Source organism: Triturus cristatus, chromosome 9, assembly GCF_964204655.1.
Source record: "Triturus cristatus chromosome 9, aTriCri1.1, whole genome shotgun sequence".
Taxonomy (NCBI): Eukaryota; Metazoa; Chordata; class Amphibia; order Caudata; family Salamandridae; genus Triturus; species Triturus cristatus.
This window is the reverse complement of record NC_140592.1, coordinates 59,114,234-59,142,230: the sequence shown is the minus strand read 5'-3', so window position 1 is coordinate 59,142,230 and position 27,997 is coordinate 59,114,234. Positions and strand designations below refer to the sequence as shown.

Here is a 27,997-nt window from a genome sequence, read left to right as displayed (position 1 = left end):
TTGGCAATCCTGTGTAGCATAGTTAAAAAAATAGGGAAAAAAGGTGTGATGGCAGCTGCATCATTGAATAGGCGTGTATGTGATGTGGTATGCGCATGCTTGCAACAACATCCTCTTCACATGTCTAATGAATGATGCATTTGCTTTTGGTTGTTTATTTACCAATCCAAGATGGTGGGCGCAATTAGAATTAGTAACATGGGCGGCTCCTTCATTATGGCGGAGTTGCGCCGCCCGCCTGCTGCGAGGGCAGCAGACACACACATTAATAAAATGGTAATACATACAATATTATTTTGTGTGGCAAGCTCGCGCTGTTACAGCGCGAGGTCAGGGGGGCGGGGCTGATTAGTGCAAACGCACTATTACTTCAGCCAGGGCACATGTCAGATTACCTGGCTGCCCACAGCCAGCCAATCTGACCTGAGCATTTCAGAACCTGCAATCCCAGGGCTGAGAAACAGCCAAGAGATTGCAGCCGCTTGGCCCCAGCATCAACATGAGCGCTGGGTTAGCCTGCTCTAACCAAAGGATTGGTTGGTTTTGGGTTGTACAAGGGAGGCAGTCCTTACATTTCTGCGCGAGGCAGCACAGAGGAGAGAAGAAAGAGATGGCAACCGGTCCCTTCAGCAAAGCAACATGTCTATGGTGAGATTTGTGGGCATCGCACCTCACCATCTTTAAATGTTGCCAGCCGCTACTGATTAGTAAAGAAGTAATAATTTGTAAATAATGCTTTTTTGCATTTTGGAACGGCCCAGCAGCCCCTGTCAGCTTCCAGGCCACCCAAAAAATAAATAAGCAAAATTAAAAAAATATTTGTAAAGGCTTGAGGGGGTTTGGAGAATAATAGAGATAGGGGTGAGTGGGTGAGGCCCAGGGAGCCACAGAGGTATTTGAGGCTAGACCTGAGGGAGGCCGAAAAAAAATAAAAAATAAAAGCCTGAGAGGGGTGAGGAAAGCATGAAACTCGGGGAAAGGATGAGGAAGCAACACGGAGCACGCAGGGGAGGGCGGTGGCAAGTGTTGAAACCAGCACATCAGAGAGAGCTAGAAAACGTGGACTCTCATGGAGTGCTGAAAGAAAAAGGAAAAAGTAGTTCCCTGAATGTGTGCAAAGGGAGGTTTCAAGTCATCTAATCAAAAAGATGGTAAAGAAGCTATGCTCCAGGGGAGGGAGAAACACAAGAAGAGGAATGAAGGTCAGTGAATGAGAACCAAGCAATTGAGAGTGACAGGAAGCCCAACCAATGGTAAGCACTGGCCTGAACGGAAGCACACTGTAAGTTTTGGCATTGTACACAATCCAGGGAAATCCTGTTGGACTAATAAGTGGGGCCTAGGTTGTTGCTACTTCTAAAAGTAAGATAGCCTACTTTTACTAGAACTCTGTTCCAATAAGGAAGCCGTGGAGGGCTCATCTGGACTGAGAAAAAATTGTCTAATCTACCAAGCCCAGCTATTATCCAGAATGCAGCGCACTGAACCCCATGTACCACCTGGAAGACAGGTAATCAAGCATACAGAGAATGACATCAATCAAGTGTTAATTAGCGCCCCCTACCACCAATGCTTTGAATGAACAGGGGGAAGGCCATGCATTCTGGTCTTCACTTGGTGGCAACTGTGTTGACTTCAGGGTTGAAGGAGAGCAGGTTGTGTATTTTTAAGGCCGGCAGTCGGTGCAGACCCCTGGAAACCAGACAGGTCAAAGGAGAGTTACTATACAGCAGTACATGTTTCTCCATGAATTAGCTGCACATGGATTCAAGTGACGGGCACAGAAGCAAAAGCAGACTGTACCCCATCTTTGTCAAAGGGGTAAAAGACAGTGCTAAATTTGTAAAAATTAAAAGTGCCAGGGCCCTCGTCAATAAGCCACTGCAGTTTGTTTCATCCATTGTATGTTGTAGCTCTGGTCAAGACAGTACTTACACAACTACTAACCATCACACTGCTACAACTACAACAATTTAGAGTATTTCAGGCCCCCAAAGCTAAAAGAATGGCTTGGGCGGCAGGTATTAGTTGTTTTTCATGTATATTAATTTCAATTTCAATTTCAATATATTAATTAATATTAATTTAATAAACAACTGTTGTTCTGCTCATCTCTAAATTCCACAAGCAGTGCCATCATGTGGCCGCTGTCATAAGTACAAGTGCTGATAATTAAGCTCCTGAAACCACCAGCTCAAATTAAGCACTGGTAAAAAGTCCCTTCTGTGATGAGGAATGTGCATGCTTTCTTAGCACACATTCAAGAGAGCAGTCTTTAATTAGCATGTAAGTAAAGCCCCACCTCAAAAATGCACATGCCCCATATTACTGAAGGATGCCTCCAGGTAAAAAGACTCTTACAGACCTGAAATATGTACATCTTCCAAGAGGTGACACACATTCAGGGCCTGATCACTCTGTCAGGCGGACATCGCTGTGGTCCCAGGACCGACCGACCTCTGGTCGGCGGTCCTGACACCGCCATTACAATGCGACCGCTGATGGTGCGGTCGCATACTCCCATTTCCCTATGGGAGCTTGTGCTGCGGCCGTAAACCGGCCATAGCACAAGCTCCCATGGAGAAATGGGGGATTCGTTTAAGCTCTAAACCACGTGGCAGGCACCTCAAGGCAGGTCGGAGGCATCCGACCGACATCAAAATAGGGCCCATAGCGCTACACCCTCTGGATCCCCAAATCCTTTCAATCTCCCACTGGGAGAGGGTAGGGGATGACACAGGTACACTCTGGGGATGCCTAAAGGTAGGTACAGTAGCATTGCATCCCATGCCCATCAAGGGGCTTCTAATGGAGGCTGTGGGCACCAGCCAACAGACACTAAGGGGCCGATTCTGATCTGGGTCGGAAAGCTCTCCGACCGAGCCAGATCTGGAGTGTTTTCCGACCGAGCCGGAGTCCTGCAGTCCGACCGAGCGAGTACGATGCGGCCGCATGCTGCCGGACTCGGTTCGGTCGGATTCCCATAGAAGTCAATGGGAGCCGGTCGTACGACGCATACATGGGCTCCCATTGACTGAATTGGTATGTCTCGCACAAGGGCGCCCCCTACAGTGGGTACGCGTCGGTGCCATCCGTACCATACATGCCTGTGATTGGGAGACCCTTGGGTCTCCCCCTGTGTCCGAGTTGTAAGGCTGCGGGTGACAGGGGCTCCGACGTGGACCCCCAAAGGCAACTTCCCAGATGTTTTGCGAGCCGGAAACTTTGGCTCGCACCGGCTGTCCGACGCGTGCATCGTACTGGCTCGGTCGTCAATCGCATCCATTGCACAGCACGGTTTACTTACAGACGAGATGTACGGAGCGGTTCGGACCCGGAAACGACTTGGTCGGTGAATTTCATGTTGCTCGCATCGTACTTGCTCGCTCGTACAGCTGTACGAGTTGGGTGGAAAACACGCGTAGCGCTCGTACTTTTTCCAGCTGGATCGCGTTTGGTGCCCTTCCGAGCGAGATCGGAATCGGCCCCTAAGTGGTGTGGGAAAAGCGTTACTGTGCTTAGAGTACAGTTTTTAGGTCTTGCCTACAGAGAGCTTTAGCTGTCAGCTCATATCATCCCACAACACATACCATACACCACACATCACACAATACACAATATGTACACACAAATAGATACAGAAGTGGCTTTTGGATAGCCCCTTTCAGACATTGGCTACTGTGCGGCAGCTGGCTATAGTCATTCGCAGGATTTTCCATCTGCCTTTGGTATCAGCCTACGGTATGCTGTAGATGAGGACTACTTGAAAAGGTACTGCACAGACAGATTTGCATTCATTTCCTACTTTATTCTTCTTTTTTCTTATTATTATCAGGAAGACCAGCGTCACTGCCCACCCCACATTGTCTTTATATATTTCAGTCCCTCTCCACCCACCTTCCTGCCTGCTGGTGTTAGAGTTCCCCCACCAGACCGACCCATCCTGATTTTTTAAATTTTTTTTTTATATCCTGAGGGTCAAGTGGCTGCCAACTGATACTGTTTTACTCGTTTCACCTCTATGTGCTGAATGCTCTTTATTTACAGTTTTAGTTTACCATAGGACATGGTTGTCAGCCGTGTTGATACAAGAGTTTGAAAAAACAAAAAATGTCCACCTAGCATCACGATGTATGTTTGCATTTTCATTACAACACTTACACCACGTGTCTCTGATGCAACCCAGACGAATGTATGTGCACAAAAGCGCCATCTTAGAATGGTAACCAAAATGGCTGCTGTGTCCACATTCTTGTGTCAGTAAACACGACAACCTTGTCTTTATGTTTTTCTATGTACTTTACCGTTCCAACATGGCAGACGGTACACAAAATAAAATAAAAATGCGCGAGTAGGTACAACGCAAACAAGCATTAGCAAAGACAATATGTTGACACCCACCTTCTGGAGGCGAGAACTGTTGGCTTACACAATGTTAGTTGTTAAAGCAGCGTACAGTGCTGGACACTGGGCATGCGCTCCTCTCAGGCTACATTGAGACAATTGGGCAGGATTGAGTTAACTTTCTTATGGATAATTCTGCAGCTTTCTCCAATTCAAGCAAGAAAATCAACATTTCCCGAAAGATCAAACAGATTGTGTTAACTGTAATGAAGGGTGACAACCGTGGCGAACTAAGGTGGCCTTGAACATTTTAAAATATCATGTTCACGCTTGCTGGGTTTACTAATATTCTCTCTTTTCCATCTGAACATCACTCATGTCTGTTTAGAATGGACCTGGACACCTCAGAGAGATGCCTGCTTGTGCAGACTGCACTGCGCTGGGGCTGGGACTTGTCATCAGCTTCATGAAGAAATATTGATTCATATAACGGGATGTCATATAAAGATCCCCAGCCCCTTCCCTTAGTTACTGCAGCATCCTGGGACTTTACCTTGGTCCTCTCGCAAATTATAACGTCCTTTATAAATCAGAGGCCTAGTTTTCACATACACACTGCCAAAGCACATAGAATTGGGGGGAAAAGTGTCCGACAGGTATATGTAGCTGAGAGGGGCCAGGAAAGAGGCGGTTTTATGCGTGGCACATATGAATAAATAATCTCCTGCTAGTCATCCATTTCAGAACAAGCATTGGTAAAGCAAATAGGTCGGGCTTGCATTTACAGATGCACTTATCCTACGAATGGTGAGGGATGTCTGGCCAATCCCCAACGCATATCCTCTGTTCTTCCTCTATCTTCTGTGATCGATACTAAGACAGCGGAAGATAATTTATTATGCCTCCTGATTAATGCTAGATCTTTAGCAAGAGATCATTTTTTAATTTGAGGAATTTATTCAACCGCGCAGCTCAGATATTATTTTTGTAGCCAAAACCATGTTGCCCCACTCCTCTGTTGCTGATCTAGCTATAGCGAATCTTACAGGCTACACTACTCCTAGACTTGATCGTACTAAAAAAGTAGGGGGTGGACTTGGGGCGGTTTGCCAAAATTCAAGCATACTTGTTAATGTTAATGTTAATGTTAATGGGAATTTGTAGAGCGCACGTACGCCGATTGGCTTCATGGCGCTAGGGCTCAAGGAAGACAGAAAAGGCAAAAGCTAACCCTGTGTAAACAGCCAGGTTTTCAGGGATTTCCTAAACTGGAAAAGGTCAGTACAAGATCGAATTTCAAGCGGAAAGGAATTCCACAGTTTGGGGGCGAGAGTAGCGAATCTGCGGCCTCCTTGACGTACCCGTTTGAAGTCCGGGATAATGAGAAGTGATAGATGAGCGGACCTTAGATTGCGTGTAGGAGAGTACCTGAGTATCATGTTATTAATGAACTCAGGGCTGGTGCCATGCAAAGATTTAAAAATAAGGCAACCAGTCTTAAAAACGCAGAGCTGTGATATTGGAAGCCAATGTAGTTTCCTCAACAGTGGGGAGGCAGTGCGCCACTTGGTCAGGAATACTGGTTTATCGGTCTCCTTGGCCTCGGTTAGATTTTGGACTGAGTGTTTGAACAGCAGCACTTGCTAATGCTTCCTTTTCTGGCCCTGGGGCAGCCGAAGAGGCGGTGGGGACTTATGAGGGGCGGGTCTCTGAAGCACTTGAATCTATCTCACAAGTTAGAGAGGTTAACTCTAAAGAGCACTTCTATCTTTGTCTTGGTTTTCCAAAATTCTTAAATTGTTGAAACAGAAATGTCACAGAAAGGAAAAAATCTAGAGAAGAGAATACAATCCAACCGGAAGAGAGATATATAAGGTAATGTTTCGGGAGTACAAATGCACCATCATAGAAGAAAAAAGTAAATACGTTACACCACATTCACTCGCGCCTTTTGTGATGAACTGGCTAAAGTCTTCCAAACTAAGATCAAAAGCATCTACCAAGAATTTCCCCAAGTCGGTCACTCGAATGATCATCATCTTATTGTAGAGAATCGACCTAAAAGCACTTCAGTGTTAGAAATATTCTCTCCCATAGTGGAACTACAAATGACTCATTTTATTTTCACCACAAAATCGGGTTCTCCATCTGACCTTTGGCATCCTTTGTAATATAATGCTGGTTCCTAATATTATTTCTAAACATCTTACACAGATATACAACTTCTTTATTAATTCCAGCATCTTTCCTAGCATTTACAAAAAAGATATGATATTTCCTCCCATTAAAACCCCTCTGCTAACCCCAAGGAGCTCAAAAACTACACAGATATTTCTTTACTGCCTTTCATGGCAAAAGGTTTGGAGGGGACATTGAATGTAGAATTGATAACTGTGATAGATTAGCATGGCCGGCTAGATCAGTCTCAATCTGGATTTAGAAGCATAGTTGGCAAGGGCGGTTCCGCTATATCTATAGTGTGAGATTTGTTGGTGACTTTTGACACAGTCGGCCACTCCATGTTAGTGACTCCCCTGACCCAGTTAGGTATCAAGAATAAAGTGTTTCAGTAACTACACTCTCTTTTTAGGTAGGTCACGGGTGTAATAAATGTTGCTCCAACCCTTTCTCATTGCCTTTAGGGCTCCCACAAGTCTCCCCGCTGAGCCCTACCCTGTTTAACTTATATATCTCTCCTTTGGCAACCTTGATTACATCATTTTAACGCTCTGTCTTCTCCTATGCGGATGATACTCAGATAGTTGTTACTATAACTGCTGCTACCAACTTCCACAGCTGAATGCAGGAGGTTGGCAACTAGATGAGTTACAACTGTATGAAGTTAAACACAGAGAAGTCAGAGGTCCTTATTTTTGGAAACCGATCAAACATCTGGTCTTCCTCGTGGTGGCCAAGGGAGCTTGGTAGTCTCCCTAACCCCGTTAAATTGGCTAGAAATCTGGGTGTAGTTTTTGATGATTCTCTAACTTTCACTAAACAAGTCAGCTCCGTTATCTCATCTTGTTCTCTCATCCTGGAGAAGCTTAGGAAAGTCTCTCCTTATAAACCTCTGGCCTCTAGCAAAGCTGTTGTGTCAGCACTAATCTTATCCTGCCTGGAATACTGTTATGCTCTCTATTTGTACATCAATCAAATATCCTTAAACAGCAGAATAAGGGGAGGGGCCAATCCATCTCCCATATCTCACAGATATTCACAGCCCTAGGGCTGAATGGGGACCCCCTGCAGTGAGCCGCCGCCCTGTGCTAGAGGGCCTGCGGGGCAGCAGGGGTCTGAGCTAAGCCCTTGCAGGCCAGGTCTCCTCTGAACAGGGATACAAATAACCCCAGTCCAGTTTCGGACTAATTAAGCCTCATCGGGGATGGAGAGCTTGAGTTCTGTCGCACAGCGAGCTATGAAATTTTACTTTACTTAAAACTAGGGTGGTCTTTCAATGATATATGTCTAACTAGATTGTTGTTTGATTACACAGCATCTCACATAGCTTCTCTGAGGAGTGCTTTGCTGCTCAGACTTGGCATCAAGGGAACACACACCTGTTTGTTCTTCTAGGTCTTTGTCTGGACACCGTGGGAGCTCGATCAGTGCTTGCCGTACACGAACAGTGTCACATTCGCTTCTTCCTGGCCGAGCAGGCAGAATCCATAATGTTATTCATTTTTGTGTGTATTGACCCCTCATGATTTGAACTGGATAAAGACTTTGGGAAGAGGATAGGGTGACAATGAAGAGCCCAACTAGAGGTAGGTGGGTGGGGAAGAGCCCTGCCTTCTCATTGGCCTTTTTGCTCCAACCTTCCATGAGCAAAGGTCTGCTACTGTGCTGTGGTTACACCCCTAGACACAAGTGAAGTCACACAGAGCATCTTTTGTTTCTGGAAACACCTCTATCTGTGACATGCTCTCAGTGGCATCTCTCATTAGCATTCTAATGCCTGGATAGTTGTGCACAGGGCTGAAAAACACCCACATCTGCATACTTTCAATCGTGTTTCTAGGAAATTGATCTAGAATGCTGGGGGTGTGTTTGAGTGATGACAATGGAAACCGGAAGAACAGGAAGTGGAACATCTAAAGCATCTGGCACAACGCAAGGGGAAGATCTCGCTAGATCGAAGACTGCTGGCAATGGAGAGAGCTGTCTCTGTAGATCTCCTGCAGGCCAAATATAGAAACGAGTCTGGGGCGGGAAACAACTGTTCAAGCACGCCCCAACGCATGAGGGCAAAAAGGAAGCCCTTTCAGATAATAAAGCATAAATGTAGAGACTAGCCAGTTTCATAAAATATCCAAGTTAGGGCTGAAGCAGTACAAAGAAAGCCCTTTGGGTTACTACGGCCTCATTTAGAATTTACTACAGCGGCGCGGGCGGAATACCGTAAACTGGCAGTCCTACCGCCAAAAAAAACCAGCGGTTCTTCACTCTCTTTAGAGTCGGGGAACTGCTGGGCTAGTCACGGCCAGCAGACCTTGTGCTGGCTAAGCTGGAAGTAACCGCTGGCCCAGCGGTCCACCCGCCACAGGACCACAGCCTCTCCGCGATGGCCGCCCCATCTAACTTAGGACAGGAATAAGGTAACTCATTTTCTCAACCCATAACTGGCAAGCAGCGCAAGGCGGAAGTGGGCAAGAAAAATAAAAACTTGTCCCCAAGGCCAAGGAAAACATTGAACACCCATTGGGACTATATACATTTTCTTCAAAGAAAACAAACTCTTCCCACTTTGGGATTTTGATTTCTCTGAGCAAAACAGTTGGCCAAGCAGACGCATTAAACATGGTGCCAGCTCTGCAAACCTCTTTGAAGTGAATAGGGACACTGTGGCTCCATTCACGTAAGTGAGGTCCCCGCCAAGTAGGCATGTATCTCTACAGACAGAGGACACACCCACCTGTAAATAAGGCCCTTTTCTGTAAGGGCCTCAATCAGAACAGATCAATTTATGGGGAAAGAGACTGCGTAATGGAGTCTAAATCGAGTCTAAACAGGTGAATTGCGAACACCCCAGGGCAGCACCATCTGGGACGAATGTGGATCACACAGACAGCTTCCTGATTTCTCATGGGAGTGCTACTCACAGGTAGGGAACAGGAAAATGGAAAAAAGAGATAGACAAAGGGATCTTACTTGTATAGTGCACTGAGACTTTTTATTCAATCCTTGCGTAGCCCCTCCCTCTACAGGGATCGCTGGTGGTGTTGTCACCAGATACTAATTTCCTAATTCTGTTCACCATAGACTAAAGTGAGGTGCCGCTAGCTATCCCCAGCTCCCAAAACTGTGTCAGGCACTCACAAACTTTCTGCAGAGTGGACTGGCACAAACATTAAAGCCCATAGTCAGTTTGTTCAAAAATTGGGGTCAATGTTTCAAAGCTTCAATTAATTTTTAGGAGATTCACCAAGTATAAGAACAATCACAGGAACCAGTGCAAGGCTTGCATCGAAATTCACTCACTCACTGCTGTGACTCAACAAGAATAGGAAGTAAATGTGGTTTCCGAACGCTGTTACGTCACTAGCGGAAGTGGTCATATGCCCTGAGTTTCTCAACCTCCCTTGGGTCTGTGGAGACTTGAGCGAGGCAACGGAAAGCCTCTTTGTGGTCCTACTCGCCTTCCGCCTCTCCTGGCACTCAACGGAGCAGTCAGGCGGGACACCATGAGTCTATTTTGACCGGCATTGACAAGGAAAAACATGCAGCGCTGACAAGGGCTCTCGCAGCGCTGCGAGTAGCGCGGCACTGGCTCCCCGCTCATTTGATAGCAGGGCCGGCTTTAGGGCAGTGCGACTGGTGCGGCCGCACTGGGCGCTGACCTGCTGAGGGGGCGCTGACCTGAGGGAGGGGTGGTGTGTTTAGCAATAGCTTATGATTATAGAGATGAGGGGCACTTTTGCCGGGTGGTGGTGAGAGAATGTGAAGAGGCGGTCATTGGGTGTAGGGGCGCCAAAAATGATTGTCGCACCGGGCGCCACCAGTGCTAAAGCCGGCCCTGTTTGAGAGTGAAAAGAGCAGCCTTTGGCTAGGAGGGTGAGGGAAGGCACAGAGGTTGTTGGCCAGTTTATTTTTATCTGGGTGGCTGTGAGGGAATAAGAACAGGGTGGGGGGAGCTTAGGTATGTTTTTAGTTTGTGTCAAAATTTGGTGGAGGGCTGAAGAGAGGGTTGTGCGGGTGGGTGGGTGGAGCTGTGTTAGGACAACAGGGCGCTTTTACATTTGGGGAGAGGGCAGATATAGAGAGTGGGGATGGCAGGCCGCCAGCTGGTATTTTTTTTTATATTTGGGAGAGGTAGGGTAGACAGTGTCATATTTGGCTCCCCCATATTCCCTCCACCCACACATAGCTGTCACAAGTAGGGGAAGATAATGTAGGCGGACGATCTGTAACTTTAAACTGAAGATGTAATACAGTGAAAAATTACGAAACCACAAGGTACATTATTATGAGTTTGTGGGGAATAACATGTGATTGTCGTGCTTAACGCAGTAAATTATACATGATATGGTAAATATCGTAGGTTTTCCCTTGTTGAATTTCGGCAGCTTTAACCTGCCGAAATGTAGCACATTTTGAGATATTTGACGCATCCGGTAATTATCGTATGCGTTAAATATCTTCAAACTCGTAGTTCCCACCCATGTGTAAACAGGAGTTTACGCATCAGTCGAATATTACCAGCAACTAATGATCAGGCCCTGTGTGGTCTCTCCCAAAAAACACCAAGAATATTCCCTCATATCACTCTCACTCAGGTTACCACATTCACCGAGCACGGGAACATACCCGTTCATACTTTTGATAGCACAGCTTCACAACCGAGCCAGACTCAGGTTTACAAAGGAAACCTTGGAATCACTTGGAAAATAACCTCTGGACAACTGAAATTAATGCAATTTCAAATAAAAGGCAGATGTGCACCATGCATGTCCCCATTACATAACATAGCATAACATAAGCAATGATGCAACCATGATATTTCCAACATCAATGAAGTCCTATTAAGTGCCATGTTCTTCTCAATTACTAGTAATTTTTTAGCCCGCTTAAACTCCAGAATGGGTCCAAAGGCGCTAAATGAATCACAGATTAGTGCAACCTTCTCTCACAGACCCACCCTTCTTTTAGACCAGAGACGGGATCCACTAAGGGTACGCTTATTAATCACCCCATAAACCAGGACTGAAGGATCTATTAGGAGCAACACACAGTCTGCCCCCAAATGGAATCAGGTGGCAAGGAAGTGACAAACCAGTCCTCCTCAGCTGGAGGTCCAGGAAGATGACGTCCAATGGATTGGCTACTCAGAGCTCCAGCACTTCCTTCAAATATTACAATGGACTTATGGGACGCCAACCTCGACACATGACAATGTCGATGACGCCACCATAGCACACTATATCCGACGCATCTCTAGACACTGTAAAGCCTCTTAGCTTCAGGGGACCAATGGAAGATTAGAGAAAAAAGGTGTGCTTCTCTGATCCGAACAACACACTCATGCTCATTGTGATAGCGACTGAAGAGGCACCTACACAATCTCACTTCTGGCTCGCGAGCCGGTTAGGGAGCTTGGCCGGTTTGATATTGCTTTACGAGTGTTCCTTTGGGCCACAAGCCGTCATCTGAAGATCAGTTTTATTTTCCATTCTGAGGTTGATCGACTTATAAAATTACTTTGGCGTGTTTGATAATTAATAGCATATCTGCCGTCAGATATCACCAAAAAGAGGAACTTTTCAGGAGTGCTTCTTTTTCCAGAATCTTTTTACCCTCTTTATTGAGCCATTAGAACAATGTATTCAGTCAACAGAAAATATCTAGTCCCCATCAACTGAGCTCTCTAAATTAAAACTCTGTGTGGACAACATAGCTCCGTTTTAAAAGGTGGACCTACGAACCATGATTCAATCAGCTTTAGACGCTGTAAAGATCTATCCCAGACTGGGGGGGGGAGGGAGGAGGGGTTCTATGATAGCTGAAGATAAGACAGAGGTTTATGATAAAACACTACTAAAGGGGCCTTACCCTCAATACTCAGACAGAATTATAAGATGAAGCCACAAAGATATCTAGCAGGCCAGTGTTCTGAACACCTAGACCCTCAACGGATGGGCAAACTAAAGATGTGTTTCTCCAATGGAAGGGTCCGCCTCTTACAATAACCGGCAGGGGGTCTTTGGTTTGTGTAAGTGTTGCACACAAACCAGTATTTTTTAATAAGATGAATGCTCTCATTTTGCGCATAATGTAGACGTGCAGGTTTAGACTATGGAAAGCAGACGGGCACAAGTCAGTGTTGGACTTTGGCTAACACTCAAAGTATGTTGACAGTTGATGGTCACAGCCAATCTTTTCAACTGGCAGAGGTACCCAAGAGATGGTGATGCTCACGGGTTGCACGGACTCACCAGCCGGGTCACAGGGATACAGGGCTAAGAACCAACCACAGCATCAACAATGGTATCTCCAAAACTGGCAGAGCTAAAAGATAATTGACATATTCACAGAAGCAGCGAGGTCAGCGGTGGCCGACCACTGAAAACCCCTAGACTGGAGATAAAGAGGCAAACCTCCACCTCCTTCTGAAAACAAGACGGTCTTGGGTATTTGTGTACGCAGCGCAGCGTTCACCAATTAGTTGGCCTCTGGGCGCTTTGCAAAGACTATGGTCTGGTGCTGTGATTCACCTGGCATGCTTCTCCACTGTAGGATTCCTGCACGAATCATGTTTGTGTATTTGGAGGGGTGTGTGGTTTCGAGTGTGTGGGTAGTTTCCTTTGGAGGGGTGTGTGGTGTTTTTCTAGTCTTACCCTGTAGTTACTGAGCGCGTCATTGGGCGTCTGCATGGCGGTTCACAGGTGCAGGTTTTGTCTTATAACCCACCATCTAAGCCATGTTTCATGATGTTGGCTTCATGCAAGTTCTGCTTTGAATATCGGCAGACCTTAATATTATGAACTCACCTTCAGGTAAGTTATGATTGAACTAACATGTATTTTGTTTCCTTCACAACTGATGTTTTCTACAATCTACAGGGTTTAGGAAAAGTCATTTCTGTCCTTCCTAACTCATTCATGTCATCTTATTTCATACTCAGAAATCACTGTATGTTTTGGTTTCACCTCAGGGAGAAGACATCCCTTAGCCGGACTGTCTGATGGCTTAGTGAGAGCCGTCAGCACATAAATGCAAACTATGCAGCTTTTACAATTTACAAAGTTTTTTTGTTTTTTTTAATTTTTTTAAAGGGTGAAACCTGCACAGAATGGTAATCGTGCTTGTGACAGGGAGTAAAAGTGGATGAGCAGGAAATTCAGCAACTGCAGAAAAACAAGGATTGTCAACGCCAACAGTACCAGCTTTACAAGCTGATGTGATGCTTATAATTTTTTATTACAAGCTTACGCCACAAATTGTAAAAGAAAAAAGAAAATGTGCCGTCGTCAAAATCTTGCCGCCATATTCTTGCAATAAACATTTTAAATAAAGAGAAAATACACCTCATGATGCGGATGCTTTGTAGAAGGCTACACCTTTAGTTTTAATTTACATCGGAGGTAAATATGTTTCTTATTGGTGCAAAGAAAAGGTTCTATTTGATTTGAATGATTGAAAATTGATAACATAGTTTAAACACACAAGGATGGGTAAAAAAATAAACAAGCATTGGCATAGCCAATAGGTCTCGCCTTTGGGACCTTATAAGTGTTTAGCCATGCAACAGTTGCATAACGAAATACTTATAAGGTCCCAAAAGCGAGACCTATTGGCTATGCCAAGCGGCCGTGGGGCCGCGAAAGTGAAAGTGTGAAAGTGATTGCGATTAAACATCAAAGCGAAAGTGAAAGTAATCATGGTCAAGCACGGCGCGTGCGCCCGCGCACATGCACTGTAGCTCTAGGCCGGCCATGATAGCACTTTTTGAAGCCCTTACAAAAAGTCTCACCAGACCAGCGCATGCGCTGGGTCAGGCGAGACATAAAAAGGATAATGAATGGAACGATAGAGTATTCTTTTTTTTTTACGGGGTTTTATATAGCGCAAACTTGAATTTGTCAACTTACATTTTGTCCTGCCAGTGCATTTACTTTTTAGGCGGATGCGCACAGTCAGTGGTTGAAGTGGGCAGGTCCGTACTCTGGCTCTGGTGGACTTCTGTCCACCAGAGCACGGACCACCCCATGATCTCCATGACGGGCACCGGTGAATCAGAGTCCTTATTTAACGTCACTTTTTTCACCTTTACTTTATTATAATGTTTATTGCATCTTGCTTTAAAAATACTTTTTGCATCGTTATTTATCGGACGTGATAAATGTCACCAAATGCAAGTTTCTCCAGTGAAAATGGGGAATAACATGCAGACTGTGGTGCTGTCCGCACCAGAGTTGGAATAACCCAGTATTCTGAAGCCTCCCATCCACCCCTGGTCAGAACCAGCAGGCTGGACATGCCAACAGGTTCCTGGGGAATATTACACTGCACCCAGTTATTAAACTGGCAATCCGACAAACCCACCTTTCAGTAAGCAACAAGGCACTGGTAGCTGAGACCTAAATCCTTAATGAAGCATGAACTGTCTTGGCAAAAAACGAAAGCTGGGAAAAAAAATACAGCAAAACTAAAGTATCCAAGAGAAAATATCAACAAAACATCCTTTGTCGAGGGAGAATTCCTCTGCCCAGACTTTATTTGCAGGGGATTTCACCCTCACGTGAAGTTTTACAAAGATAACCACATTGCAAAGCTAGCAGGCAGCACCCCTGCCTTTAAAAGTGGTATAGGTTCTCTTGACGTCATTGGTTTTTGACAATGTTTAATATACTTGTTGGGTGTTAACAGCAGCAGGCAGCACCCCTGCCTTTCAAAGGCTCCACACCTCTGCTCATGCCAGCATCTCTATGCCTGGGCCCACTGGGGACTTTCGATATAAAAACACTCAGCGCTCAGGGTCGGACTGGGATAAAAAGTAGTCCCAGGTGCCAAAATTAAAGTGACCCCCCCCCCATTAGTGAATCAGAAAGATAAAAAAAAGTGGCCCATGTTTGGCCAGATTTGAACTTGCTAAGGCACGCTGTATCCGGTGTTTTACAAAGTATGCAGGACGGCATAGTTTTGAGCTTGGTTCAGACAATGTTTGTTTTAATGTCATGGAAATCAACACTACAAACCAGGCCTGCAGATCATGAAAAAGGCCCACAACCAGCCAAAACACAACGACCCACACAGTGACCTACCAGACCAGCCCACAAGCACCAGGATAGGCAAATCCGACCTTGTCGGTTCCACTAGACAGGCCTGTGGAAGGTAGATGCCTGCATTCGAGCCCAAATGCCTACCAGAATGCAGCCGCAGTAACCAGTGATACGGAAAGTGTCCATAAACACATAAGCGGAGGATTCAGTCGCCCAGCCAAGGCATGCAGGCAAGCTTGTTCCTTTTATACTACCAGCAGCACACACTCTGGGGTCATTCTGCTGGCTAACTTGAGGCCAAATGGTAGAACTCTGTATTGCTAATGTAAGTCTTTGGACCTTGAATATCCCAGAACCGCTCTGCAAGTTCCCACATAGGGATCTGCGTCTTGCACATCTATTGAACACATCCCGTCCACTCAATGTCGCTCTTGCAAGAAAAACACCCTCCGCTATTCCTCCCTGACCCACTTGTTTGCTATTTTGAGGTGGATTTGGTGTCCATATTCCTTCTTTAGGTCTCTGTTCTTGACAAGGAGATAGCAGGGTCGATTCTCTGATGTTTTGCAACCTCCCAGCTTCTCTCCTTCAAAGGGGGCAACAGTGGTCCTTGTAAAGATGCCTGGAGCAACATTTTAAGGAGGGGGCGTGAACTAGAGTGTGCATCCATTTTGCATCATCTCCAAGTGCCCTTTGCTCTTGTTTGTGCTCTCTCAAGTTGGTAGATGATGTGAGAGCTTTCCGTCCAGAGCAGTGGTTGGCAGGAAAAGACCAAGTCATTTCTGGACGGGAGGAGGCTTGACAAAGACTGATGATGCCTACATATCATCCCTGCCCTCGGTTAGTTCCTTAGTTCCCTGGCAGCATGGCTTCTCTGGCTGCTGATGCTGTTGAGAGTAATGTGACCATTGAGAATGCCTGAACCCGCTGCGGTCAGAACCCATTCCACAGCATCTGGGACACCGGAGCCCTTGTCTGTCTTAAAGTGACAGTGTGAACAGTTTCATCTAACAAGAGTGGTGCCTGTCTGACCGCCCTTACTGCTATATATTGAGCGTTTGAGAATTGGAAAGGGATGTTCAGCTTTGGTTAATATACGTTGTTAAATTATTTGACTTTAATTTTCCAAACAAAAGAAAAGAGAAAATGTTATCTTTTTAAATGACTATTAGATTTAAATAGGCATTCGTTTAAAATACGTTGTTAAATTATTTGACTTGAATTTTCCAAACAAAAAGAAAAGAGAACATTTTATCTATTTTAATGACTATTAGATTTAAATAGGCATTCGTTTAAAAAAAGTTTTGGACAGAGATTTTTTTTTTAAAGAATATTGTTGCATATAGGCAGAGATGGGCAACAATTATGAATATCGGAGATCTCGTGATGGAGAACTGTACCTCGCTGGTCAAACATATCACATACAGACTGTTCGATCTCATGATGGAGAACCGTGCCTTGCTAGGTCATGCATAACATGTATGGACTGTGTTCGGTTTAGGAACTATGGGCCACATTCATCAAAGTAAGTAATTGCGATTCCTAAATTGCGATTTTTAAGAAATCGCAATTTAGGAATCGCAATTACTTATGCATGAAGGAATCACATTTGTTTTTTGGATTCCTACACATTCCTTATTTGCGTCTCGCAAATTGCGAATCGCAATTAAGGAATAGCTTCCCATTCATTCCTATGGGCCCAGAGGACCATAGGAATGAATGGGAGATTACATGAGCAAATTTGCAAGTACCAAATAGGTACTCGCAAATTGCGCATGCAATTTAAAGGGTGCAAGGGTGCCAAAAGGAAACCCTAATGCACCCCTGAAATTGCCATGTGACCACATGTTGCGCACACACATGCCCAAGGGCATGTGTGTGTGTAAAATGGAACTTTGAAAAATGCACTTTGGTGCATTTTTCAAAGTTTTTGCAAATTATCCTCAAGTTTAAATTGATGGTAATTTGCGATCCCTAATTGCGAAATCGCAATTTAAAATAGCATCATGCATTGCATTTAGGGAATCGCAATTTGCGATTCCCTAAATGCATTTGCAATTTAAGTAATCGCAAATTTTGCGATTACTTAAATTGCGAATTTGCATTTGGGTTGATGCAATCCAAATGCAAAAATACCAGTAGCAAAGGGGCAGATTCTGCAAATCTGCCCCTTCGTGACAGGTATTTAGAATGATGCATGGAGCCCTATGTTCAAACTCACTGTCCGCACCTAGGACATGTGAAGTATGTTTCGGAAGTGCTCACGCTAGGTGGTCTACTAAAACAAGTATGCGGTGTTATCACTCATCTCAACTCCAGAAGATTGGACAGGACAATAACATCGCTTGGCAAATGGTCAGATGGACAGCTCCATGAAAGATCCAGAGCAGGTCCTCTACTAATTTAGGGCTGAATTCATCAGATAATTATAGCCCTTCTGCTATCCCCTACCTAGCCATGGTCCCTTCTGCAGAGATACTCCCAAGTATGATCCTTCATCCCACAACAATGTTGCTGAGCCTGAGTTAAGCATCGGTCCTCCGGTATTGCCACACAGCTCGCCCTCAGTCATCCATATAAACAATGGGACGAGAACAAGAGTTCTTGTGCACCAGTCATCATGGGCACAATCACATTCAGCAGCACATGCAGAGGGCAACCAGCTTAGACTGAAAACTGAGCTGGTGGCGACTGGCACCCCAATCTGCCCAGCATCTCGTTGACCAGAGGATCATGACAAATTTAATTGGTTAATCGAGCTACAGCATAGTCGGGCTACATCAACACATTGAAGGTAACTGTGATCTAATTCAACCTACCGTTTCGGCTTGAAAAAGTTCAGCCTTTGAAACTTCAACAGGGGACTCTGAGATGACAAGACAGATGCCAACAATTGAGTGGTTCGCAGGGCTTCTCGTTAGCCAGACATCCAACGGTCAACAAAATACCACATGGTAGTTTGCATATACACTTACCATGGTCATGAGCAAATACAAATATATTGAGGCCGATCATCATTTGTGCAAGTTCATCGTAGCGGCCGCAGTGCTCCCCTGCTCCGTGCACGACATACACCAGGGCCCTAGATGGAGTTTCAGAAAGGAAACCAATATTAACAAATGAACAGACTTAGTAAACATGTCATTATCAATGGCAAATGTACACACTTTAGACATTTCCAACAAATGTATTTCATGCCTTTACACAGACAAACTGTAGGGCTATCAAAACATAAATTCAATGAATATGACTAGAGTGATGGCTTTTAGGTTTCATCAATGGAGACAGGTTAGACATGCACATGTTTGCATTGACCAGCATGAAAAGTTGTTTTAGCGAGAACCCAGCTTCCTCCTCCTGTAAAGGGCGGGCATGCGGACCAGCACTAGGGTGCCAGGGCCCGCTTTGCTGATGGTGGCAACAGTCTCCATTTCAGAATGAGCCCTTCTGCGGAGGGCCATTATTAGCAACCAGAGGCTGTGTGCTTCATTAACCAAAAATGTACTATTTCATGCACATCTAGTTACTGAAACATTTAGGGCAGCAGAGCGCTCAGCACACATCCATGGAGCAGTGGTTTAACAGCAATACAAGCTTGTCTGCAGCTGCTCCCGCGTACCATGGGGGCCCTGAAGAAGACCCCATGAGATCAGCGGTGGTCACACTGCTGTAGCCCTTGAAAAGGCAATAACTGTACTGCTCACAGAAGGCCACGCTGGTTGACACAGTGTATCATTGTAATTCAGGTCATTAGAACACTGGAGTGTCAAGGGCTCCAATGAAGACAATGGAGGGGCTCGAGGCCAATAATGGCTGCTGCAGGCATTCCGCTCCAGGTCTGTGTTTGTTTCCCCTTGTTTCTTTTACAACCTTCTACCCACGTTGTGGGCACCAGGGTTCATTTTGTATCATGAGACATTGACATAGAGCAAGAGAGAGAAAGGTAGAAGACAGAGAAAGAAGGAGGAAGAGAAAGATAGGAAAACAGGGAGAAAGTAGAAATGAAACAGAGCCTGCAAGAATGAGATGAAGAGACAGGAAGTGTAGGGTGGCTGCAGAGAGAGGCAAGAGGTGGAAGCAAGAACAAGGCAGCCTTGGGATTCGTCAACACCTTCATTCAGCAGTGCTGGTGGTGGACTCCAAAGAAAGACTTTGCCTGAGGTCATTTACACTTGCAAAGTTAGCAGGGCCTCTCAGAGTCAAATGGAAAAGAGCTAAACTAGAAATAAGGCGAGGAGAACTGTTTACTGCACAAACACGGAGCATCTTTTTGTATAGCTTTGATGTCTTTGTCCGTCAGTCAGGTGGACCACTAAAACATTTTCTCCTGTTTGGCAAAGTGGAGGCAAAAGGTTTATATGGGCAATTAATAGTATTAGACATCTTCTAGTAGTACACATAATTGACTAATCATCATGTTTAGCTCCGAAAGGATTCAGGTTGGACCCACTGATGAGAGAGTGAGACCCCATATCTTGTTTCGCCCCTGAAGCGCCAATTGGAAATAAAAAAAGAAAGTTTAAGGAACTGTCAAATTCACTTCTAGGAGCTTTGTTACACGCCTTTATGGTAAGAGAAAGGGACCTGGTCTAGGAATCCCATGTGAAGATATTGACACTACCATACCTTCTACTCAGTCAGAATTTGTGTAGGAGCACCTAGCAGAGCGAGGGACTCACATCATCTAGGTTCACATATTCTGCATAGCCTATGGTGGCACTTAATAGGCACCACCTCCAGTGTGGCAGAGATTCAGCCCATGCCACATAGAGTTTTTGAACTTGCTTCAGACATACGAAGCCTGGCATGCGCAAAGGGATTCCCTCATTTGCATAGGGCCACTGCCACAGTACAATTATGAAATGACCTTTGTGGACTGTACATCAGTTGCAAGACAGGGCCTGAATTTGCAGTTGCAGAAAGAACATTACAGCCAATCAGTGATGCTCTGTCAGGGCTGGACTGGGAACCACAACCGGCCCTGGCAAAGTGCTCGGCCGCCCCCCCCAACCCAGGGGGCGTGCTGCCGAGCTCGGCCGCCCCCCGCCCAACCATGGAGGGGTGCCGCCGAGCTCTTTGCCAGGGCCGGTATTCGGCCGATTTTGTTACAGGGCCGATTTTGCAAGTATGCTGCAAAAACGGCCCTGTAACAAAAACGGCCTTAGGGGCCACATCCCGGCCCCCACCCGTGCAGCGCACCGGGAGATTGCCCGGTGCCCGCTACGGCCAGTCCGGCCCTGTGCTCTGTGCCATATTCAAAGTGCAGACTACAGATGAGAAGATTAAGAAATTCTCAGGTACTCTTTAGTAACTACTTCATCACAATAAAAACAAGAACCGACTAATCTATCAGGTCTTCTGACCTTGGCAAGCTGGCGTGACAGCCATATACTTTTAAATGATAAAACGAATCATTAGCGCATAATTAAAAAAATATATAAGTGCGTCCTAGAAGGTAAGTATATTTAGATCATAGCAAGAAACCCTTACTAAATTGAATGCACATCAAAGAAAATATTATTGCATTCGAAAAGAAATGCACTATTGACTTTGAATTTCAAAAACCTGAAGGCATGGTTTAAAAACATAAAGATGACAAAAACATAAAAAAGATAAAGAATGGAAAGAAAAAAAAACAATTTGCAAAGTAAAGTATTGGCCCAGCATCCCTGGATTTGAAGTGCGCTTGTTTTTTAGGTGGTTGTGCCAATGTGAACAAGAAAAAAATTGACAAGGCAGCCAATGGCTGAAGGGGGCGGACCCTTTGGTCCATTGTGAATGATGAGATGAGTGAAAGCAAAATGCGAATGACACTTGACCAGACTAATGGCTTAAGTGGATTGGCCCAAAACCTTTTATGTGTGTGGACATGTATGTGTTTCATATTTATGCATTTTGTTTATCACATGAAGCTAGTAAAAAAGGTAAAGCTGTTTCAACCGCAGACCTAAAAACAATGGGGCCGATTCACAGAACTAACTTAAGACAAAATCCTAAACTTACTACTTTTGGTATTCACAGAAGTTAGGATTTTGTCTTAAGTTTGTCTTAATACAAACTTAAGACAAACTTAAGACAAAATCCTAACTTAAGTCTGTCTTAAGTCTGTCTTAAGTCTGTCTTAAGTTTGTCTTAAGTCTGTCTTAAGTCTGTCTTAAGTTTGTCTTAAGTCTGTCTTAAATCTGTCTTAAGTTTGTCTTAAGACAAACTTAAGACAAAATCCTAACTTCTGTGAATACCAAAAGTAGTAAGTTTAGGATTTTGTCTTAAGTTAGTTCTGTGAATCGGGCCCAATGTTCACCCAACTGCCTGGTCCTAAAAATCTTCCACTGGATATTCAAACCTTGTCCCACCAAAAGCAGTTCCCAAAGACACATAGGTGAGACAATGGCAGCTACTCCGACACAAACACCGCGTTCACAAGAGCATCTGACAGCGCTCTGATGTTTCACCTTACAAACAATTACTGAACAAGCATGGTTGGAATGAAAATATGGACATTTCAGAAGTTTACAAGTTCCAGGAAGTGAAGAAACCTTCTTTACCTGCTCCCTCACAACAAGAAGTTACCAAGCCTCCTTGACCTCCTATGTTTATTTATAATTATGTTTAATTTATCATTTTCTATAATATATATATATATATTTATTTTTTATTTTTATTTAATTGTGTATTTTTGACTTGTACTGTTATTTACGATTTCTGTGAACCTTTGCTTGTATTCATATCATCTTCTATATTATCTTTTTACTATTTTAATGGCTATTATATATCATTATTGTTCTTTATTACACCTTTATGTATTTATGTATTAACAAATAACTGCATATATGAAGTATTGTTTTTATGACCATATTAATCTTTTCAATAAACCTTTTCTTGAACTTAATAAGTTCCAGGAAGAGATGTTCAGATGCCCAAAGCATCTCTGTGGTTTCTCAGAACTAAAGACGTTGACCCTTCCTGCGAATGTCTGCGTTTGTGGCAGTGATGCGGACGGTCCAAGCTCCCAGGCACAGACAGCACCACAAGGGCACTGACTTTGAGATCTCAATCTCATTGCAGGGACATGAGGGCGGAGGACGCTTCTGCTCATGAGTAATAAAGGCTTTAGCAAGTGCGAATATCAAATCTAGGCCCTCGACAGTCATGATCGCAGGGAAAACACAGAAATGCAGCTCTGATGGAGCCAAAGGGGTAAATGGGTTGCCTTGGCTTTGTTTAAATCAAATAGTTATTTTGGTCATTTCTTTAGCAAGTATTATTCAACAAGTGCTTCTTCACGCCATCATTTTTGGATTTCTGGAAGGGATCCATAACCCTTTGGTGTCAGACCCTGTTCAGGGGGCTGCAGGGCACCCAGGGGCTACTGAGCCTCAGCCGTGGGGGTTGGGGTTGTTTGCCTCCGACATCCCGCGAGCTGTCCTACTATGGCAACGATGCAGCGGCACAGCTCTCTCGGTCACACTTCGTGGATGCAGCCGCACAAGCTGTTGGTACCGCGATTTCCGGCACGGACCGCTCATCGGTAGAGAGTGCTCGGCCATTCCCCCGAGCGTGCGGATTGCTCTCGTCACCCGTTGTTTTTAGATGGACTCTCACATCGCCACAGTTAAGATGCTTCAGGCTCTCCCTGGACAGCCACACCGCCCGCAGGGTTGGCAGGCTCCTTCTCTCTCTCAAAAGGCAAGTTGGCTTCCATGTCACTTCCACGTCTTCAGGTCAGGGATACAGTTTCTTCCTTCCAGGCAAGACTCCAGCAGGTGTACCATCACCTCAGGGAAGCGCTGGGTGCCAGGCCCAGTTGCACAGTATTTCTCTGAGTACTCTCTGGAGAACTTCCTTCTCTGGTCAAAATTAACTTGGAACTTGAACCACAAGTGAGCCAGTGGTTCTCACATTTATACAGTGAAAGCTAACAGAAGATGTGGATTCCAAGTCTGCACTTTCAGAACATTTTTGGGGTGGTCCTTCTTTTAATTGTTCTCTCGAGGTTATTCTACAGACACACCGTTTGTGTAGAATGATGCTCTACACAGCAGGGTACTATCCAGCCTGGAGTATCTATAGTGGAGGCACAAAGAGACATGCGCATTCTCGCTTTCTGCACCTGGCAAACTCAAACAGCAGCCACGCTGAACAGTGAGCTGAAAGAGACAAAAGGCAGGCCTCACCAAAATAACCCTTCTCTCCCTGAACTACAGTCCCACACTTCACCCCCCACCATTCACCAAACTGCAGCACTCAGGAAGGCCAATCCGCAGCTGCAATAGGACCTAATAGAATTTCTAAAGGAGCCTTGTCTCCTCTTTCCCAAATTCAATGTCTAGGTCTCCTCCCTCCAGCTTCAGGAATGTCAGCAAAAACTTCCCTCACTAGGAAAAAAAAACTGCACCTCCATCTTCTGCACAAGAATAAGCCAGGGGCTTCCAAACTGGAAACTGCAGGTCTCCATTACTGTGGTTCACTCATACAAACAATGCATGTACCACACAGTCTACATTTATATCATGCACATGGGATGTTAGTGCTAGAATCTGGGTTAGCGCATTGGAAATAGAACTTTACACAAGAAGGGCAGTAGACGTCCATTTCAGTATCACAGGTAACAGGTCTGGTCAGAGCTACCTAGCCGCAAAACACAGGATGCTGCAACTACTGCCCAACATGCTAAATCCATGCCAAGGGTGGTATTTGTCAATCAAATTGGGGCACGCTTGGCGAGCCCTTGCTGGTCTTGTAATTGGTCCAGAACCTCACTAATGTCAAGGGACAGGCCTAAACCTTCATGCACACAGTAGATTAGCTTGAGGCAAGCAGGGGCCAAAATAAAAATAAACTGGGTACCAGATACTCGTATTCGTGCACTCAGGGGCAGGTTAACACAACGGTGCCCCTTGCAATGGACATTTCCGTCCCAACAATAACTCTCCTCAATGCTGAGGCAAAATGGTTTGCCTTATAAAAAGTGGTGTAACGACACTTGAGGGGACCCCCTGCAAAGTACATGGAGGAGGCCCCCATGCCCCAACCCAGTCAGGAGGTCTCAGGCCAACCCATGCACAGTGCTTGGAGGGGGTCTGGGGAACTCAGAGGCCCCCCGCACCGCAAAGTTTGGAGGGGCTTTTGTTACACCACTGCTTATTACTTCTGGATGAAGTACAGGAATGGGCCTCAAGCAGTAGGCTTATGTCATGGCTTAAGTCTGGTTTTAGGAGGGCTTTTGACAGTATAGACAGAGGCCGACGATGGGCAAAATTGTCAAATTGGGACAACTAGTTTAAACTTTTAAAATCTATTCACACCCTTTACCAAGGCACATGGGTTCAGATAAAGTTTGGAAACAATTCCTCAGAGGTGAGTCTGTGCACACGTTTTTTCAGCCTATAGATATCAGGAGACAGCATGAGTGCCCCCCAATTTGGATGAAACGCCTTGTTGATATTGCAGTACGCTGAGGATACTGTTTTGCTCGACTTTACAAAAAGAGGAGTACAACATGCTCTTAATAGTTATGGCGCCCAATGCAAGAAAAAACATCTGACAATTGACCATGCAAAATCAAATGTTGTAGCATGTAGATGACATCAAGTTAAGACTACTGGATGGTTCCTCTAAGGAGATAAGATTAAATGTACTCTGACATATAGATATTTAGGGGTGGGCTATCGTGAAATGGGGGCACACCGTGCTCATGCAGTAGATTTAATTTCTTGTTCTACTCCATTAAATTTTCCTATGAGCCATCGATCAGAGCGTCCTACAGGTCCATCTTTAAAACCTTTGTTATAGACGAGAGGAGCTAAATTCCGCCCTACCTTTAAATAGGGTTTGATGCTTTCCCTGGGAAACGGGGATAAAGGTTGGACCGCACTCAATGTCAATTGCTTTGAACTGTTTTTGGCCTTTGAGCCAACTCAGTGACATGCAGATTAGGCTGGAGTATTGTCTTCTGAAGCAGGCCTTGGAGCTTTATGGCCCCTATCTACAGTTGTGGTTCTTACCCAGCAGCAGAGGCGGGTACAGTAAGAGCAAAACTCAAACTTTATAAACACTTAACCTAATAAGTCATGTATTGAAAGTTTTGGTAAGGCGCTCATTGAATTAGATTGCAGTGAAGTCTTTGTCGTGTAGCCCCTAAAGGGATTTTATACTTTTATTAAAAGGTCCTTACCTCAAAAAGTAATGTATATCATGTTTAATAATGATTTAAATACATGTAAATAAATTCATCAAAGCAAGTTGGTTATTAATTCTTATCAACAGGAGCAATATCGGTCCTATCAATTCAAATCCTTTTGGTTGAAGTGGTGAAATAGAGGAGGGACTTGTGTTACAGGCTTTAAAAAAAATGTAAGTTTTATATAGCGCTGGCTAGACCCAGAGGTATCAGAGCGCTTTACAGGATAAGATAATATAAAGCAAACATGGCATACATGTAGGTAAAAATATAGTGAGACAGCACGTAAATATACAAATCAAGATGCAGGTGCAAGAGCTGTACACTTCAAGCAAGTAGGAAGATGATGTTCGGGAAAAGGACAAATAATTACTGAACAAATATAACATGATGATTGGAGATCAGGTTCAGGTCACAGGTAAGGACCCCAAATAATAATTGGGCCAAACATGCTACACAAGTAGATAAAAGATAATGAAAACAAACTGCGAAATATACAAATCAAATAGATTAACAGGGGCAAGAACTATACAAATCATGTAGTTAGGTAGAGGATGTTCAGGGAATGGATAAATATTAGGGAACTAAAAAAGCATGGTGAATTGGAGATCAAGTGCAGGTCTCAGGTTACGATCCCCAGTAATAATTGAGGAGGTGGATTTTTAGGTCTTTTTTGAAGCTGAAATAGGAGGGGTTACAGCGCAGGTTTTTGGGGAGGGCATTCCAGATGATAGGGGCATTACCAGAGAAGGAGCGTGATTGTGTGGATTTCTTTTTATGCAGTGGTGGGATTAGAAGGAGGGTGTTGGTGCTTCTCAAAGGTCGTGTGGTGCCTGCAATGAGGAGTTTCTTAATGAGGTACTCCGGAGTGTTTTGGTGGAGGACTTTATGCGTAATGCAGGCAGTTTTGTAGGCAGATCTGCCTTCAATAGGGAGCCATTTAAGAGATTTGAGAGCTGGGGATATATGATCGAAGCGTTTGCAGTCTGTGATGAGCCTGGCTGCAAGGTTGAGCACAGCTTTGATTGGAGCAATGTGAACCTTGGGGATTCCGTTGAGGATAGCGTTACCATAATCAATACGTGAAAGGACAAGTGACTGAACTACAAGTCATCAGTAGGTATAAAGGGTTTGATTTTCTTGAGGTGACGGAGAGTGAAGAGGGCTCCTTTAGCAGAGTTTTTGATGTGGATGTTAAGGGTTAGGGTGTTGTCGATAGAAATACAAAGAGATTTGAAGGAGTTGGACAGGGGAGTGAGCAGTTGAGTGCGTTAAGGTCAGAGATCCAGGATTGAACGGGGAGAGGGTTATTTTTAGGGGAGAAGAGAATGATTTCAGTTTTATTAGGGTTAAGTTTGAGATGATTGGAATGGAACCAGGATTGGATCTTGGTGAGGGTGTTGTTCAGGTGTAAGATGTCAGCATGATGTTTAATCTTGTAATAGATTTGGGTGTCGTCGGCGTAGAGGTGGTAGTTGATGCCTGCTTGTTTAAGAATGAGGGTGAGGTGTTCCATAAAGAGGTTAAAGAGGTAGGGAGAGAGAATATATCCTTGGGGGACTCCGAGGGAGACAGGAGTGGGGTTAGAAAGACAGTTTTGAATTTTGATTTGCTGAGTTCGATGTTGTAATTAGGAGACACACCATTTGTAGGCAGTACCGTGAAGGCCGAAACGGGTCCTAAGCACATTAAGTAGGGCTGAATGGTTGACTGTATCGAACGCAGCAGAGAGATCAAGGAGGATAAGAAGGCAGCTCTCGCCATTATCAAGTGAGTGATGGATGTCATCAATGACATTGAGCATTGCCGTTTTGGTGCTGCAGCCTTTCCTGAAGCCTGATTGAAAGGGGTCGAGTAGGTTGAAGTTTTCGATGTGTTTATCTAGTTGTAGTAGAACGCATTTTTCAAGGACCTTTGAGAGAAGGGAGAGGTTAGTGATGGGGCGGAGATTGTTTAGGTCATTGGGGTCAGCTTTGGGGTTCTTGATTACGGGAGAGATATGTCCAAGTTGAAGGGAGGTGGGGACACAGCCAGTGGAGAGAGAGGTGTTGATGATTGTGGTCCAGTATAGGGTAATGATATGCTTAAGGGCAGGGACAAGGTTAGATGGTAAGGGGTCTTTTGTGTGGGAGGATGGTTTAAGAGTACCAATTATTTTAAGGACGTCTAGCTCAGTCATGGGGAGGAAGTTGAGCAAGGAGGCATTGTTCTTTAATTGTGATCTAAGGGAGTTGGTTTCCGGAGATGTGGTAGAGGA

The 27,997-nt window shown here is 44.8% G+C and overlaps 1 protein-coding gene across 1 annotated transcript in view; it reads right to left on the bottom strand.

The window, feature by feature from the left end:
* Window positions 1–27,997, bottom strand: part of MGLL (monoglyceride lipase) — a 432,734-nt gene that overhangs the window by 223,409 nt on the left and 181,328 nt on the right. The window contains exon 3 of the mRNA XM_085624403.1: window positions 18,536–18,642. Within this exon, the coding sequence (XP_085480529.1) occupies window positions 18,536–18,642 (107 nt within the window). The remainder of the gene's footprint in view (window positions 1–18,535; window positions 18,643–27,997) is intronic.